Source organism: Schistosoma mansoni, chromosome 1 (assembly GCF_000237925.1).
Source record: "Schistosoma mansoni strain Puerto Rico chromosome 1, complete genome".
In the NCBI taxonomy this organism is placed as follows: Eukaryota; Metazoa; Platyhelminthes; class Trematoda; order Strigeidida; family Schistosomatidae; genus Schistosoma; species Schistosoma mansoni.
The window spans coordinates 45,136,345-45,149,021 of NC_031495.1; the positions used below are offsets into that span (position 1 = coordinate 45,136,345).

The window sequence follows — 12,677 nt, forward strand, 5'->3', positions numbered from 1 at the left end:
TAAATTCATTAATCTCGTCATTCGGCTTTGTATTACCGTTATATCGTAAACGGGATTAGCCAGGACAAAATATACGAAATCAAACGAAGAACCTATTTTCATGGTCCATTCACCGTTCGTTCCTGAATTATTTCACATCAGTGTGAAGAAAGTTACAGGTAATCAGAAATTGAGAGCACTTTAACCAGCAACACCTTGTATTATGAACCGTTACCGTTAAGTCAAATCAAAAGACAGAAGCGAAGAGGTTCGAAGATATATTTGATGGATTATCAATATATCGTGTATCAACTGGTCTAATCTGGTTAGCGAATGCAGTGGATATCGAGCTTGGCGTTTCTACTCGTGATTCAGTGCGGATGCATGACCGAGCACATCAACCTGGGGAGTCCATTAAAACTAATATGGTCAGCACCCAATGTCAAAGACCTACAGAACTATTTATTTTGTGGATTTGTTTAATGCTACAAGTGACACACGTCTAAAAATATTCATTTTCAGAAATATGTTTTGTGCTATGTCTGTCAACTGCGGGTAGTAGAGAAAAGTTTTGTTCCTTAGTCCACTTGGTGGCTGCAACTCTGGAAGCATTTCGTGCCAACAGACGTCCGTTGCCAACTGGAATCCATATGCATCCGGATAGGCCACACGACACCAGGATCAAGCACACAGGCAAGTTGGAGCTGACAATTCCACTTGTGGACTGTCTTGATCATACAAAAACGTGTAAAGGACAGGGGCTACCAACTTGAAAAACCTTGTTTTGGTAGGCTACCTGTCCTCTCACGTAAGGCTCATACAGACAAGCATGAAGAAGCTCACGCGTTCCGAGTTGAAAGCATAAACTGCTTATACATGAACGCCACGAGTTTGCCAAATAAAATAGGTGAGCTACATGAAGTTAGCAATGCTAATATTGCTCATATGATAGGAATATCTGGAACTTGGATATCTTCTCAGTTTACGGACCAGGAGCTAGTAATACCTGGAATGCCTTTGTTTCGCAACTACAGAAAAACAGGAATGAGGGATGGAGTAGACTTATATATACGATCATGCCTGGAGGTACACCAACTTGACAACCAAGAATTTCTCAATCTTGATGGATCCATATGGCGCTCAGTGAGATTGTCTACCAACTCGAGGTGCCTGGTTGGAGTCATCTACACGAATCTGATTGCTGACATCGAGTAAGAGAATCTTGCGCTGGAAGGATTATCCCGCCCTACTCGTTTCGGATTCACTCATATCCTGATCCTAGGGGATTTCAATCTTCCTAGAGTCAACTTCGCGGGACACACCTATATTGGAGGTGAAAACTCTACAAAAGCGCGGTTCTTCAACCTCACTGATGATCTGGGATTATCCTAAAATGTGAGGCCGGTAACTCGTTGGAGAGATAGTCAGACGCCGTCGCACTTAGACTGGGTATTTACTGATTAATTCCTAGTCGAAAACCTCGCAATTCTGGTCCTCTGGGGAAAAGCGATCACGTCATTATAGCCTTCAGTTTTGTCAGCAAAACTGAGCTAAGATATCCCACCAACAACAGGCGCTGGAATTTCAAACGATTGAATGTATCAGCTTTACAAGAATAACTACAAAAGGTGGATTGGGATGTTCACCCTCAACTTTAAATGGATGCTCATTGGGATTTCTTGCTGCACACGCCCTTATGTGCTACTAAGCATTCAGTGCCTCAAACGGTCCCAAAAAGCTACAAACAACTTGCAATCATCAAGGACCGCACTCGTCGTTTCCTAGGCCGCAAAAGGCACGGTTGGGCAGAATACACACGAAGTGAAAGCGACGGCGTGTACAGGCTACACCAACGCATAAGGAACATATAGACAAAGGTAATAAGAGAAGACAGGCTTCAGTACCAGACCAAGCTTATCGATAAATTCGTCTCCAATCAGAAAAGCTTGTTCAGTTACGCAGCTTATCTTCGACAAGGCAAAACTGGAGTTTCCCAATTGCTAGACCCTAATGGTCCGACCAATAACGACGAGGATGCCGCTAACCTTTTAGCCGAACAATACTCTCAGACATTTCAACCGATCCACATCAACTACACTGATGAAAGATTCCTCTGCAACTGCACAGGACTTTCGGAAGTGGACCTGAGCGCTGACCTGGTGCTCCGTAAACTGAGGCACACAAGAAAAAACACTTCTCCCGGTCCGGATATTTTTCACTCTGCTATACTGAGGGAAGCAGCTTCAATCCTGGCAACACCACTTAGCGTGATGTTTACACACTCGCTAAGCCGAGACAAACTACCGGAAATTGGGAAGCTGGCACACATCACAACTATTTTCAAGGGAATTCGATGCAGAGAACCCTCAAGCTACTGACCGGTGGTCCTTCTCTATGTACCTTCCCAAAATTATAGAGTCCCTGATATGCGATGGTATACACGACCACTTATTATCCTTAAAGTTCTTCTCACCCTAACAGCATGGTTTCAGGAAGGGTCACCCTTGTATGACCAACTTGTTGACTGTGGTGGACAGATGGACAAGCATCCTTGATCGCAAGGGTAAGGCTGACATCATTTACCTTGATTTCTCAAAAGTTTTGGATAGGGTCAACAATATATGTCTTATCAATAATCTCAAATGATTGGGTATCAAACCACCTCTAATTGACTGGCTCACTTCCTGTCTGGAAATCGACATTTTAAGGTCAGGGTTAACTTCACTTTCTCTCAGGCTGTGGAATGTCTTAGTGGGGTCCCCCAGGGCTCATTACTAGGACCTCTTCTTTTCTCAATTTTTATAAACGACCTTCCACAACAAGTATCGTCTGACCTATTGCTTTTTGCTGATGATGTGAAACTTTGGAGAGAGATACGCAACCAAGAGGATACACTGGCACTTCAGGAGGATCTGACTCGACTTCAAATTTGGGAAGACGACAACGGACATACCTTCAACACTTCAAAGTGTAAATTAGTCCATCTGCGACATGTTACAGACTGTAGTTACAACTTAGGAAACTTCTCTAGAAGTACCCCAAGTCGAAAAATATTGATGAGTGTTGGTACCCTACGACTTGATGTCTTATGCTCACTGTGACAAAAATGCTTTCTGAGCACAACTTGCACTGGTAACATTCTTTATCAGCTTTTCACTCTTTTGTGCACCATATTAACTTGCAATTAATATTATTTCAACACTCGTTATCTTACCTTATCCGTAACTAATATATATCTACAATTTTCCGCCTATTTTGATAAGCAACTATCCTAAATTACACTCTTCTTAATGCCTATACTCTGATTGGAAACCTATACTTCACACTATAGTCAATTAAAGCATCGCATCGAAGCCTTACCCACAGTCCATAATTTGTAACTGTCTGATAAGCTTGTAAAATGGTGCTTATAGAAATAGTGTTTTTCAACAGGATGTGAAACACAAAGCATTGTGTGAGGTATGATATATATCAGAAAAGCTTAAGTGAGCCTAACATCACAAAAGGAGGGAGGGTGGAGTTACTGACCAGCAAGCATTGATGGTGAGGGCGATGACTTCAATCCACCCGTGTTCGTGGGGCAGAACATTTTGCTTGTATCAGGCTCTTTATGGATGAGAACAAGTCAATCAATCTGTGATATTAAGGTTGTTCTCCTACACTCACGATTCAGACTCATGTTTCTAATTTTTATGGTGGATTAACTACTCTACTAAGACAACTTATAACATGCTAACTCGGACTTTTACATGAAAACTGTGTGGCAGGCATCGGATGATGAAAAAACAGACTGTAAAGAGTATGGTTGTTATTTTACTTATCACTACTCTCTATATGCACTCTCTGTTCTCATAAACAGTCTCCCTCATTCCAATATTGACTTCCCTTCCTTCATTCGAACCTACTCCACCTTAATAAATATCACAACCCATTGTTCCTTATTACTGCATTCTCTCATCTGGAGCCCCTGATCACATTTCACCCTAGCAATCTGAGCTAGTATCAATTTAATCTAATAATATATCATACCTCCGTCTGTTCCACTACTAAATGTCAAACATTGGTTATCGTTCATATCCAAATGCCTTGCTGCTCCTGGGTTTATCTTTTTTTCTCTTCAGAATCTTGCTCTGAGGGTGATGCTATGTAACTTCTGACATCTGGAACAAGCTCGACGAACGCACTTTCCCAAAATCATAGTTCGCACCAGGTGCTCCACAAGTCTACTTTATAACAACTATAAACTTAAAAAGCTGCATTACATAAATACTTAGCACGACCGAAATCGTAATACAATTTTTGTCGAGATTGGATCTGGTATGTAACGTGGACGCGATACCCCTTGGGAAAATATTTTGAAAAAAGCACAGTACATCTGAACGAATGAACTGCTATCAACTTTTGTGGATTATATTTGCTAAACAATCCTGCTTGGGATGCATACTGTGAACCAGTATATGCTGTAACTTGTAGATCATGCCTGTAAAAATGGAGTGTACCTGCCCTCGCAGAAACATATTATTATTATCATTATTATCATTATTGAAACACGCTTTTGGCCAGTTTGACGGTAGAACTTTCCACATAATCTTCAACAGTTTTATTCTTCTCCATTTAGAGTACGGAAACAGTATTTTCCCCCTCTCTCCAAAAGGATAAAGACGCTCAGGGATGTATCCAACGGCGAGCCACGAAATCAGTTCAATGACTCAAATTCCAGTCACTTAACCTTTACCCGTTGGAGTATAGGCCTTTTAGATGTGACCTTCTTATGGCTTGCAGTATGCTTACCACTTCTGTCCATCCCTTTAAACATCACTTAAGCTTAGTCACAATACTAACCTAAGGGGTAACACTCAGAAACTGAAGACCCAACATAGCAGAACAGACTGTAGACATAACTTCTACTCCTTAAGAGTTGTCAAACGCTGGAATTCGCTGCTGACTGAGCTAGTCCAAGCGACTTCTCAGGAGTCCTTTAAGAGGAAACTTGACCTATTCTTAAGGACTAAGGATAACATCTTATCATGATTTAACAATTTCCTTTTCCACCTCTATTATCGTTAATATACCTAGGTTCCTGCCTGGAGGTATTAGAGATCCACTGCTACTAGACATGGAAGCCCGTTAAGCGAAAGCTTCTTCTGTTCCGTTCACAACCATTTGAACCATATGCGATATTTAAAAAGAACAGTTGTATTTTTCCTCGTTAAGTAAATTCTATTGTTTTGATCGTTATTAACGTATCAAGACTTCTGTTTATACTTTGATTGAATTTCTTTCAGTTAAAGTATTCGTTAAGAGTATCATTTTCGGTCTCTAAAATAGTTTATCGTCGGTACTCTGGAGTACCTTGTTTTTTCTATTGTATCTGTTAGCACTTTGGTCCTAAATATTTACAGTTTTTCTATTTTTTGGTCAAAGTTCACTCTTCTCCCCTCAAATGACTGGAAGGTGAAACAAAAGCATTTGCCAGCGTTCAGGCTGTCGATATCCCGTTGACAGCGGCATGCAGTGTGACGAGTGCAAAGGATGATACCACGAAGTTTGCACGAATCTAACGCCTGCGGCTTTTAAACGGTTCAGTAAGAATGGATGCATATGGCTATGTCAACAGTGCTGTTTGGATGCAAATAGCCTGTTAATCGAGGCCATCTCAATGGTCAACGCCGCGATAAAGTGTCTCGGCAAGCGCGGTCGGGACACATCGGTCAGAACTCGATCTGTCGACACGCAGATTGACATAAGGCAGGCCCACGTGAGTCCAAGAAATGCTGACCCACACTGTCCAAAGGAGGAAGAACATCCTCCAAAGAGGTCTGTCACAACCAGAAACTCGCGAAAAAAGTCTCTTCTGTCCCTCGTATCAAAAATGGTGCCCAGAAGGGAACTTCCGAAACCCAAAATCGCAAGGCTCGATCGGTTTCCAGCGCGAAAGATGACCCAACCTCCCAAGTCGTCCTGAACCTTCCGGAATCCCATAGTACGCCTGACGCAACTGTGGTTACTACTCCAAAGAACGTCGACGATTGGGTACGGGTCGTAAGGAAAAAACGGTAAAATGACATAAAAGGGAATCCTACCCCCACCAAAAAGGTCGAAAAGCCGAAGTCTGATCACAGCGACAGATCAGTCATTTTCCATAGAGTCGAGGAGAGTGAGAGCTCAGAACTGAAAGCTCGTTTTGAGCACGATATTGTGTTGATAAAACAACTACTCAACCAAGTTATGCCCAAAAACATCTCCGGAGTCACCTTGCTAGAGGTGTATAGACTAGGAAACCTGGCTCATCTGAAGCCTAATCAGTCTAGACTACTCAAAGTCGTTTTCAAATCCCCAAACGAACGCGACTTAATCTTAGAAAATGGACACAAATTATAGGGTTCAGGAGTTTTTCTCCGTAAGGACTTACCGTTGGCGGACCGTGTAAAAAGACGGGAAGCCGAAAAAGATTCACAGCTCAGATTAGACGCTGGCGAAAAAGACCTGAAAATTGTAGATTTTCGGGTTGTGAGGCTTCGACAGAGGATGATGCCGAAGCCACTCTGGGTGAAGCACGAGGCCACTTAAATAGGCTTCTGATCTGTTATACCAATGCCCGGAGCTTACTCAATAAGCTATCGGAACTAGGTGTACAGATTGACTCAACTAGGCCAGACATAATCGCAGTCACAGAAACATGGCTGACGCCGTCTATAGATAGTAGGGAACTTGATTTCGAGGGTTTTACATTAGTAAGGGCCGATAGAATACAAACGCGTAAAGGAGGGGGAGTAGCTCTATTCATTAGGAATGCTATTCCATTCACCATTATCGACAGTGTATCCCATGAGAGTGGGACGTATGAATTAGTTAGCTGCAGCCTGAAATGCAGGGGACAAGAGTTGCTGCTTGGTTTGATCTATCGCAGTCCAAGCTGTGAGGTGAATGAGGTCCTGCTTAGAAGTCTCAACACTTTATCACGAAGTGATCGATGTCTAATCCTAGGGGACTTTAATGCACCCACGGTAGACTGAAAAAATCTGAGAACTGGATTGTCAGAAAATTCCCTCGGTCAGGTTGTTGTTGATGCGGTTATTATATGTGCCCTAGTACGACATGTGAAAGAAGCAACTACGTACTACCCGAGCTCTGAATCATCCTTACTAGATCTTATATTGACTCATTATGAGGATGACGTTGCAAACCTGGATTACATGCCACCTCTAGGCAAAAGTGATCATGCAGTTTTAACCTTTGACTTCCATATAACTGTCGATCACGAGCACGCCTCAGCTCAATCCAGACCTAACGTCTGGAAAGTAAACATACCAGACATCATGAAATCAGCATCATCAGTAGATTGGAAAATAGACCCAGAGTCATCAATCGAAACGGCTTGGGACGTATTCCGGAATTTATACTTAAAAGTTACTCCCCACCGTGGTTCAGTAGGGGGGTTCGCATCCTTCTCCGTAAAAGAAGGAAAATGTGGGATAGATTCAGGTTGCTGGGTTCTAACGGAGCAAAATCTCAGTATCAAAAGGCTCGAAATACCTGTGCCTCGACCCTCCGTAAGGCCAGAAAGCTATACGAAGAGAAAATCGTTAAGGAATCCATAGAATGCTCTAAACGCTTGTATTCGTATATAAACCAAAGGGCAAAAAGAAGAAGAAATGTTCCTTCACTATGGGGAGACAGTACTGCCTCATCACTAGTGGAGGACGACTTTGGCAAAGCTCAAGTATTCTCTAAATACTCTAGCAATGTATACACCATAGAAACACCCTTCTCACCAGTCCATAAAAATCCCCCCACACAAACACTGGACAGCGTGACCATTAAAGAACTCGATGTCTTTGGTCTGCTAGTTAAGCTTAACATAGGTAAATCCACTGGACTAACTTTGTTGCGAACCCTTTAAGTGTATGTTTTAATCTATCCGTAACCCAGGGTCGTCTACCAAAAGACTGGAAGAACTCCATAGTAAGTCCAGTCTTCAAAACAGGTACAAAACATAAGCCTGAGAATCACCGACCAATTAGCCTAACTAGTGTGGTTGTTAAAATCTTAGAAAAGATTATTCGGAAGGAACTGTTAAAGTATCTCGATGAAAACCGGATCCTCTCGGAAAAGCAGCATGGTTTTAGAACAGGTTACTCTTGTCTCACAAACTTATTAGTCGCTCGTGAAAGCTGGTGCGCTCTTAAGGACCAAAAATTACCTATGGACGTAGCTTACATCGATTTCAGCAAAGCTTTCGACAAAGTTCCGCATAACCGGCTGTTATATAAGCTAAGGAATGTCGGGATTGAAGGCAATCTATTGATGTGGATAAAAGACTTCCTAGTTGGGCGTCAACAAAGAGTAAGGGTGAACTCCAAGTTGTCCAGCTGGGAAACTGTACTTAGTGGAGTCCCCCAGGGTACAGTTTTGGGGCCAGTGTTATTCCTCCTGTACGTAAATGACCTCCCTCGTCTACTATCGTCATCGGTCTTACTCTATGCTGACGATGTCAAGATGTGGAGAGCGATACAAGATAAGGGTGATAGCTTGGAACTCCAAAATGACCTGGAAAGATTATCTGAATGGTCCCAAACCTGGCAATTGACGATAAATACTTCCAAGTGTATTGTGATGCATATTGGCCACCAGGGTACAGATAAATACACGATGAATAACACTGAGTTACCTATTGTCCAGGCACACAGTGACTTAGGCGTCATCGTTAGTCAAGACTTAAAGACTACTGCACACTGCCGTGCAATAGCCGCCAAAGGTTTTAGGACTTTGTGGTCCATACGCAGGGCTTTTAGGCATCTCGACGCCAAAACGTTTCTGACTTTGTATACAGTGTCCGTACGCCCTAAACTTGAGTACTGCATACAAGCAGCTAGCCCCTGCCTAAAAAAAGACAGTGAACTCTTGGAAAGGGTTCAGAGAACAGTGACTAGGCTGATTCCCGGAATAGCGAAGCTCCCGTACAATAATAGACTGACCAAGCTAAACCTATTCCCGCTGTCATATAGAATAATCAGAGGCGACTTGATTACAGTCTTCAAATTGCTTAATCACAAATTTGCACCTGATATGCCCTCATTTTTCTTGTCTTCCAAAACAGAAAATCTACGAGGACACTCCAAAAAGTTCACAAGCCCAGAACGAATTACTTGTCAGATGACTACCGACTTTCCCATCGAATCATCAACGAGTGGAACTCATTACCTCAGCACGTGGTTGAGGCTCCATCCGTCGACTCCTTCAAAAGAAAGTTGGATCAGCTGAGAGACCATCACTGCCAGGACTAACACAGGCCATCAAGCCTCCTGTCCTTTCCAAACTGAAACTGATATAAACCATTTGAAACTAACCTTGCATTCGACTTCGAAGGTCGGCGCGCCTATTGGTGTGACTGGGACACTACAGTTTGTTTGGTATTGAGTACTACGTTGTGTGAGAAATATAAGGAAGTAGTTCTTATTATCGCTGGTTGGTTTTGTTGTTGCCAGATGTAATCAAACTGTGTGTGGTCATCAAATAATAGCCGGATTTTCCCCTTTGTTCTCTTGGGGAATACTGTACGTACATTTTAGCACATTGCCTGACAACTCACCTTGCCTACGACTAAAATATATACAGAAGGTTTTGTGATGTGAGTTTATTTCATCTTTTTAATGAATTTTCTTGATTTAGGAAACACCACCTTCAGTGTTTATGGAACAAAGTTGAAAATGCTCCTGTCATTGTTAATACAGATGTTGTACGGACAGTATATAGATTCAATCAACCTGCATGTTCCTTTGGAAATTGTCAGTAAGTCACAGGTCGATGTGTGTTTTTAATACAGTCCATAAATACATGTTGACTTGGGTCAAACTTTTGGGTTTCAATACTGTCAGTTATTTTATTTATTTATTTAAACACATAAATATTGGTACAAGGAAGCACCAGATATATATGCGCCTCACAAATCTCATTTGATTTGCGTGAGGGTTGTGATACTGCCCAGGTGCCCATACTGAAGCAGGTGGTTTTCTTAGGGGGCCACACCCCGAGCCTTTGACCTGAAGGTCTAGTCCACAAGGCAGTGGAGCATCTTAAGGAGATGCAGTCCCATGGTAGCCGGTGACCAACGATTGGTTCATACGCCATTTGTTCCTTCCGGATACTGGAGCCCATGTGCACCATTGGTTTGGAATCAGGGTTTTCCAACTCCACTAGGTGGATTAGCTGTGTCCATCAACCCGGTTAAAGCTCCAGACATTCGCTTTTCGTCTTCTCAGTTTCGTAAACAACAGTAATGCCACGAGAAGGCAGTGAGTAGGACTTCCTTGGCAGAGGCTATATTTGCGTGGCCATGTGAGAGCATTTCGAGAGGGAGAGCGGACTGTTCCCACTCTCGGCCGTACCAGGGCATTTGGGGGCTTGCCAGTTAGCTTTTATCACATTAACCATCCAGGCTATCCTGGTTTATGCGGTTTCCATGGAAGCATTAAAACAGTGACCCGCAATATAAATGATAATAATGGTTTGATCATGATGTGTGACGTAGCTCGGAACGCATATACCCTAGTTTTGAGATCTAATTCAGACAAAGTGATATTCTTTTTCGTACGGTTCGTCTGACCCTTGTAAACATTCTCGGTAACTAGTCAAATTGCTGCTGTTACACTCAAAATAACCACGCAAGTTACTCGTAACGTTGCATGTTGAAAACAGCGCAGGTATACTTGATCAAACCACTGGTTCTTTTTAGAAACACTTGTCAGCTAAATATTTTTTCCCATAAATAAGTACTCTAACGTTCCCCGATTAGCTAAATTATGTCTTTCACTTCCTCTACAGAACGACATGTAAATACTTATCTTCTTGCCTAAATGGCTTACTCAAAACAAATGTACTGAACGAAGAAACGTGTGACAAAACTGAATCAGAGTCTTCTGCTGAAAAGTTACTGACGGTAAGTTTTCTTAATACATGAAGTTTTTGGGTCCATGTGACAAGAAGGCAAAAACTTGGGATGTAAATACTTTCCCCTTATTTGTTTGCTATTTTAGTAACCCTTACGAGCTAGAAACCATGTTCATGATATTTGAAGTTGTGCGTATATCCAGCGTAATTCCTCTTAGAATTTCTAAAATAAACCCATTCGAAAAGTTGCTACTGTTTTACGAGTTCATAATTCAAACTACCATTTGTCAAAGTAGGTTGTATCTGATTAAAAATGTTCAGTTTACGGCTTTTACAGTGAACACGTACTTTTATCCCCACTTAATATGGTTTGGTCAATATATTTTATACATAACTGATAATTAAAGGCTTTTGTTATCTAGACGTATCACCTGTAATTTCCACACACACTTGTTCCAATAATATTTTCTTTTGTCCTTGATTGTTGTTTGTGCTTATCCTTAGGAAGTTCATGTCAGTGATATTACCCCCTATATGTTTTCATTTTTTACTAAAACTGGGTAACAAAACCAGCGTTTTGGAGTAGTGTGACGAACATAGTCTTATTCAACATACTCTAAATTTTATGTATTGCGTGACAAAAGAATGGGAGGTTAGATCTAGTCTATAACATGTTTATTTGAGAATAAATAGCTGTTAATCATTTTTAAGGAAAACTTTAAATACTAAACTTAGTTTTTTTTGATCATGTAAAAAGTTCTTAAATCTTTTCAACTAATACTAGCAATGCGAGTGAAAGTTGGTGTAAAACTATGTTAGGGACAATAAAGTGACTCTTTTTTTTACCTTAATTGGTACTGATCATATTGTTTCTTATTTTTAAATCTAGTTTGTAAGAAGAAACTAAAATGATAGCATGGGTTTGTCACTTCGTCAGCCCCAACAAAATTTGATTGACCCAACCCCCAACATAAATTTGTAGTAAACGTTGGCTTTTTAACATCTTTCGTCATTCATAGCACTCGAATATTTTACTTATCCAGGAAAAAGTACACTGTACAGTAGTCGTTGTTAAACTACTGCCGAAATGTGGAGAATAGTCTACATGGATTACAGGTATTCAGTCACAGCTTCAGTGTTATTCAGGTGTTGTTGAATCTTATGAAGAACAATGTTAGAATTAAAGTGTAGTTCTAAATATACTGCCTTAAGCAGTTAAGTAATCAATTGTTATTAAGGTCACTATAAAGTCACTCACTTTAGCCTTTGACTCAATAAAATTTTGAGTTTTGGCCGGGCCCGATGATTTCCTAAAATCAGAAGTTAGGGACCGTGATCTATGTATTTCTAAACCAATCAGAATAATGTTAGTGTACTCATTCTGATTTCTGAGCATCTCATTTACCTTGGATTTAATTCTATCCTTTCTGGTTGAGATCATGAATCGACCAGTGTTAGATCTCCACTAGAAACTTGGAAGCGCTGGATGGCCGTTTCGTCCTACTGTGGGACTCCTCATCAGTGCGCATCCGCGATTCCGCACGTGGGACTCGAACCCAGCACCTTTGGTCTCGCGCGCGAACGCTTAAACTCTAGACCACTGGATGGGCATCTAACAGTGTTAGTGTGCATTCCTTTCTCTTTGTTTAAAGTTCCGCCCCTTTTGATTTCCTACGGCATATTTTGCCCATATTTGCTACAATTAATAAATTTAGGAAGTTATATGATAACACTAGTTCTCATAGTAAATATATCCTTAGCTAGTCAACAACGTTGTAAAGTGTTGCTGCGTTACAATTGTATGTTGT

General features: G+C 41.3%; 1 protein-coding gene across 1 annotated transcript in view; it reads left to right on the forward strand.

Moving 5' to 3' along the window:
- Nucleotides 1-10,801: 10,801 nt before the first annotated feature.
- Smp_196290 (ubiquitin-specific peptidase 48 (C19 family)) overlaps nucleotides 10,802-12,677 on the forward strand; it is a gene marked incomplete at its 5' end in the record, with an annotated part of 30,715 nt that continues 28,839 nt past the window's right edge. The window contains one exon of the mRNA XM_018794570.1: nucleotides 10,802-10,918. Coding sequence (XP_018648970.1) covers nucleotides 10,802-10,918 — 117 coding nt within the window. The remainder of the gene's footprint in view (nucleotides 10,919-12,677) is intronic.